Source organism: Ochotona princeps, chromosome 9 (assembly GCF_030435755.1).
Source record: "Ochotona princeps isolate mOchPri1 chromosome 9, mOchPri1.hap1, whole genome shotgun sequence".
Lineage (NCBI taxonomy): Eukaryota > Metazoa > Chordata > Mammalia > Lagomorpha > Ochotonidae > Ochotona > Ochotona princeps.
The window spans coordinates 14,213,601-14,219,600 of NC_080840.1; the positions used below are offsets into that span (position 1 = coordinate 14,213,601).

At 53.5% G+C, this 6,000-nt stretch overlaps 1 protein-coding gene across 1 annotated transcript in view; it reads right to left on the reverse strand.

Moving 5' to 3' along the window:
• Positions 1 to 1,749, reverse strand: part of FAM91A1 (family with sequence similarity 91 member A1) — a 48,563-nt gene extending 46,814 nt beyond the window's left edge. Inside the window, exon 1 of the mRNA XM_004580714.4 lies at positions 1,443 to 1,749. Coding sequence (XP_004580771.2) covers positions 1,443 to 1,514 — 72 coding nt within the window. The 5' untranslated portion in view covers positions 1,515 to 1,749. The remainder of the gene's footprint in view (positions 1 to 1,442) is intronic.
• Positions 1,750 to 6,000: the final 4,251 nt, after the last annotated feature.

Consider the following 6,000-nt stretch of genomic DNA (forward strand, 5'->3'; position numbering starts at 1 on the left):
AAGAAAAACTTATCCCTCAGTTCAGAGCTTTGAAGGTCAGAGTTACAAAGACAGAGATGTTCCGTCCACGGGCTCACTCCCAGATGGCCAGGAGCTACATCCAGCTCTTCCAGTTGGTGTCGGGCCCAAACACCGGGGCCATCTTGTGTTGCTTTTTCCCAGGCCATTAGCAGGGAGCTGAAAAGTGGAGCAGCCACTACATGAAAGTGTTTTCCTATGCCAAATGATACTTCCTTGCTACAGTAAACCCCTAAGGTAGGGAGTAGGAGGGAAAGTTTACAGGTTTAAGTTTACAGGGAAAGTTTGGTATAAGGATTACGCTATCACCACCCACCATCATCATTCAAACACAACTGCCCAGCGCCAGTAAAAAGCCGCATTTCACTCTGGTCCTGGTAGTGCCGAACTGAGATGCCACCTCAGGTCATTACCTTCATAGGATTTAGCATCACCTGGCACGTGGTGGATTTTCTCTGCATCTCTTTGTTTACTCGTTCACCACCATATGAGCAAAAACCAGCTCCGCGAAAACAGGATCTTACTGACTACTGAAATTTACCAGACCAGACAAAATAAAGTCCCTAGCAGAAGCTCATAAACATAGAGCATAACCAGCCCTAAAAACCCAAACCCTCGTGTCACCCTCGCCAACACTGCTGAAACCATACCTCGCCATCTAGAGGAAGAAATCCATCGAAACAAAGGACGGCCCCTTCCAACTCCAGCCTTACTTTTCCAGCTTCAGCTGCTACCACTGCCATGCCAACCACCAAACTTCAGTTCCAATCACAGTCCTGCCTGGCGACAGGCAGTCGCTCACTCCCCTCTGTGGGATATCTTCCTTGCCTCCAGTCCAACTCGTGGGGCCATCTCCAAGCCCCGGAGGACCCGTGCCGCTGCCCTTCCACAAGCACCGGAGGCCCCGTCCCCCTCTCTCCATGGATCCCCAAGCCGCAGAGGCCCTGTCTCCTTTTCTCCATCCCTAAGTCCCTGAGGCCCCGTCCCCCTCTGTCCCTCCCCAAGCCCGGGAGGACCCAATCCTCTTCCCAGCCCCAAGCCCGGAAGACTCCGTCCTCCTCTCTCCATCTCCAAGCTCCGGAGGCCCCGCCTCCCTCCCCAAGCCCGGGAGGCCTGACCCTCTGCCCAGCCCCAACCCCGAAGGCCCTGAGCCCCAGAGGCCCCGTCCCCGTCTCTCCAACCCCAAGCCCCAGAGGCCAAGAATGCTGGATGAACCGACGACGCGGGCTCAGGCGCCCGGCGCGTCCTGCGGGCACCATTCCATTCCATGGAGCAACGACGCCATCCTATCCCTCTGACCGCACAGCTGCAGCAGACACCCCTCTCATCCCAGGACCCCGGCGGGGGACAGGGAGGGAGTCCGCCCCCAGGCGCCCCGCTGCCGGGCCAGCAGGTGATGGCGAGCCGGGGAGAGCCGGCCGTACCTGCCTCACGTTGGCCGGCAACTTGCTCCATGGGTAGTTGTGCCGGATGTGGAACTCCACGTCGATGTTCATGATGCCAGGAGCCGCGGCTGCAGCGCTAACGTCGCCTCCCGCCCTCCCGCCCGCCCGCCCCCTGCCCGTCAGAGGAGACCGCGGGAGGCCCCGCGCCTCACAGCGCCCAAGGCTCGGCCTGCCCCATGGCCAGGGCTCCCGACAGCTCAGAGCGGCCCTGGCCACAGGTCAGAGAACAGCTGGACAGCCTCCGTGGCTCCAAGTTTCTTCCTAGTTTCGGCCAACCGGAAATGGTCCTGGACTTGCGTCACTTCCTCCCGCTCCGGGGCGTGCCCGGAGAGGCTAGGCGCCGGACGGCCTCCAGGCCCGCCCACTACAGCCTGGTCCCGCCCACTACACCTTGGTGGGCGGGGCAGCGCGTGGTGACCACCCCCGCGCGGTTATTCTGTTTTTAGGATCTGCATGAGTAAACGCGACCTTTTGGGTTGGCCTAGCGGTTGTTAGGTGACCCAGTTTTCCCCAGAGTGTGAACCTGGTGGCCCAAGACCATGCACTGGGGTCGACCGAGTTGGAAAAGCGACTTGGGAAGGGGCCCTGGATGGATTGCAATAAAGAGCAGGGAGCTCATTGGGGAGTAACTGTGCAGGCCAACAGGGCCCAGCTTAGAAAAAAGAGTGGGTCCGCCCATTTCTGCCGATGCAGCGAGAAGCCTCCAGCAGTGGCAAAGCAGAGCTCTGGTCAGCCCTCCTCCTTGCCCAGGAGTTGCTGCACTTCGTGGAAGGTGGAAATTGGGCACCACCAAAAAAATCCAATTTCGTAACCTATAGGGATTTAGGCATTTGCCAGTAGGTGCTGTTTCTTGGCCAGGCCCAGCCCACCCCCAATTCCAGCTCACGCTGATGGGGGCTACAGTCTAGCCTAACCCAGCAGGCACCCAATCCAGGCCCTCATGTGAACTGGCTGTGCTGTGACCTGACCCAGCCTGACCCACAATTCCTTCTGGCATTCAGATTCACCAGAGGGTGATGTGAACTGGCCCAGCCTGGTTCACCCTCAACTTGAGTCAAATGTATGCTGGGGGCTTCCATTACCTGACCTGGTCTGGGCTGCTCCATATCGTGGTTCTTGCTCTCACCTGCAGGGACTGTGTCCCAACAAAGGAGTTCCCCAAGTTTCTTCATCAGAACCTCTCCCAATGCCAGATCTCAAACATACCGGTGGGTCCACGGGCCAGCCCTACTTAGTCCACCTCCTGTCCTAGCAGAAATAGTGGCCTTTCCTGACCAGCCCTCACCCATTTCGGTTTTTACTGTTGGGTGTTTATAGCCCAGCCAAGTCTGGTCCACACCCAGACTCAGCTCACACATGGCTCAGCAGGGGCAGACACAGCCCAGCTCGTCCTATACCTACCCTGGTTCTCATGTGCATCAGAGAGTGCTGGAGTCTGGCCCAGTCTGGCGCATCCCAGATCCAGTCCACACTTGTGCTGAGGGACACTGCAGCCATGTCCAGAGCAGACCAGACAGTAGCCCCCAACCTGGCCCTCGCGCTCACCAAGGGAAATCACAACCTGGCCAGGGTGTCCCTTTAGCTCCCCAACCAGCCCTGTTCCCAGCCACAGATTTTGCGTGTGCCAGTGGTTACTCTGACCCAGCTTGATCCAGTCCCTCACCTGTCTTGGCCTTTGCCTCCAGATGCTGTAACCTGGCCTGACCTGGCCTGCCCCCAGTTCCAACTCTTGCTGGCAGGTGCTAGCACCTGGCCCTGTTCACTCTGTTCCCATCCTCAAATCATGCAAACTGGTAGGTATGACAGCCTAGCCCGGCATGACCTGTGTTCCAGCCTGGATTTTGCACTTGCCAGTGGGCTAAGTTTTGCTCGGCCCTACCCAGTCTGCCCCCTTTCAAAATCAACCCACATACTTGCCAATGGATGGAGCTACTTTGCCCATCTTGCCCAACCCCCACGCCTGGACCACGAGCTCACCAGTGGGAACTATGATCCTGTAAGGGAGTTTCCCAGGTTCCCCACTCGGCCAACTCCCAGACCAAGATCTCACATGCACCAGTAGGTGCTAGGCCCTTGCCCGGCATAGCCTGCCCCTCTATCTTGGCCTTGTATGAGCTGGTGATTGTTGTGGCCCAGCCTGCCCCATACCCTGTTTCAGTATGCACATGTGTGCTGCAGCCTGGACCTGCCCAGCCTAACCTCATCCCCAGTACCCGTGAGTGTTGGCAGGTTCCATGATCATACCTAGTTCAGTCCATCAGCACTCCAACTCTTGAGCTAAGCAGTGGGACTTGTATTTCCTCAGCGTTTGGCCCACTTATCCCCCTCAGAATCTACCCCCAGACATGGTTCTCTCGCATGCTGGTTAGTGTCATTGCCCTGCTTAATGTGACCAGGACCCTGTTGCAACATTCAGTCAGATACTAGGATCTAGCCCTGCTAGACAGACCCCTCAGCCCCAGCTTTTGTGTAAGCTGGCATGTGGTGGTCAGCAGCGTTCTGCACTAACAAGCCCATCTCAGGACTCCCATGTGGGCTGGTGCATGAGTTTGACCCATACAGATCTTCTGGTCTCTCCCCTCCAAACCACCAGATCTCAGTACCCTCACTTACCTGCAAATACAGTGACCCCGTTTCGGGGAGTCTTTCAAGATACATTCCTCACCTACACTTAACAGTGGCCTTATTCATGGATGTCCTTAGGCACTAATTCCTCAACCCCAAGTCCCCAGAGCTCACCTCTGGGCTGCCAGCAGGTGGAGCCTGGTGCCAATAGGCACACTGGCTACCCAAGCTAAGAGGGAGCTGGCTGCTTTTTAAGCAGCTGGGCCAGGCTGTGCCCTCTACCCATCAGCCAAATGTGGCCAATGGAGTGGAGGTTCCAGTTCTCGTGCCTGGCCCTGAACCCAGTATGTCTTAATGTCAGCTTCAGTGAGAAGGTTTTGAGGACAACTTCTGCTAGAATTTGCTGTACCTACCACCTTAGCAGACCCATGACTGATTACTTGTGGCAATCAGGGACAAATTTAGTATTTTTACAACTATTTTCCAGTGCTAAACAGCAGTTGTAAAGAGTTTTATCACAGGCTAACAGATACATGCATGGAACTTTTTATAAGATGCCGTGTGAGCACATGAGCAGCTGGCAAGCAGAAACCCCTCATTTCTGATGAATTGAAACAATGGTAGACAACACTGCAGAGGTGTATTAGCCTCTTGTCATCCAACTACAAGAGTTTTGAATTCCATACTTGCGCATCCTTAGCAGTACAGCAAATGTCCACTGAAAGCTGACCCTGAGACAACAGAACACCTGCTCTGCCTGCCTGCTGGGTATGAAGCCTTCACTGGCAAGCGGTTGCCCTACCTCACAGCCCGTGAAAGGGCATCACTGTGAACTAGCCCCCTGGAAGAGAAGAGTGAACTGAGGCCTGGCAGGGTAGTGTGCCTTAGCTCACACTGGTGGTGACTGAGCATGGACTATCACACTCCAGGGCCCTCACCTCACAACTCTCATTCACTAAACTGCTCTGCTTCCTGTTCCCGTTGAGATAACATTCATTTAAGGTCAATAGTAAGTGACTTTAAAACAATTTATTATTCTAAATATAGAGAACCCATACTCTTCCAAAGTCTAACTTTGATTTAACGCAATGGAACAATGAAAATTAAAGTCAGCTTAGATTAAAATTCCCCATGAATCATTATCTTAGCTAGTTCTAACAAATGTTGAGTGTAACACAGACATATCAAAATGTACACAAAGGTAGATACGGATTGTCGAGGTGGACTTAGGCCTTTTAAATCATCAAGGAACAGACTTTTGGAAATCTTGTCCTGGTGACTAGAAGACATCTAATTCAGTATGTGGCTAAGTAAACAAGAAGCGTGAAGGTGTCAGGGACGATGGGTCAAAGCCATGTGCATGAGAAGAATCCAGGTACGAAGCCTTCAGAGTGGCAAGTGGAGTCAGGTGGGTCGGTGAGATACAGGGTGCTCGTTCACAATCTACCTCGTTTTCTCCACAAGTAACAAATCTTGGGTCAGCTGGAAACAAAGCAATTCAGGTAGTTTCTAGAGAGTTCAGAAATCGAATCTCCTCCCCAAAGGCCAGGAAGCCAAACACAATCACATCGTCCCCTCTGCTGACTCAATCTCTGGTTGTCTGCAACAGCCTCTGCTGGGCCAGGACCAAACACAGGAGAAGGGAACACCGTCCAGATCTCCCACATAGATGGCAGGGGTCCAATCACTTGGGCTATCATCAAAGCCATCCACATCCTAACCCCTAGAATCTTCCATGACCAAAGCAGCTTTGTAGATATCATAAAGTCTAAAGATGGAAGAGATTAATATTACATGAAGAGACACCAAAAAGTTTGTGGAAAAACAGAACTAAAAGATAAAGCTTATTTTGTTGCAAGCTTTCTGAAATCCACGCATTGTTTGTTTGTTGTTTGTTTGTTTTTAAGATTTATTTTGGAAACCAAGGCCATGGTTCAACAGGCTAATCTTTCACCAGCATCCCATATGGGTG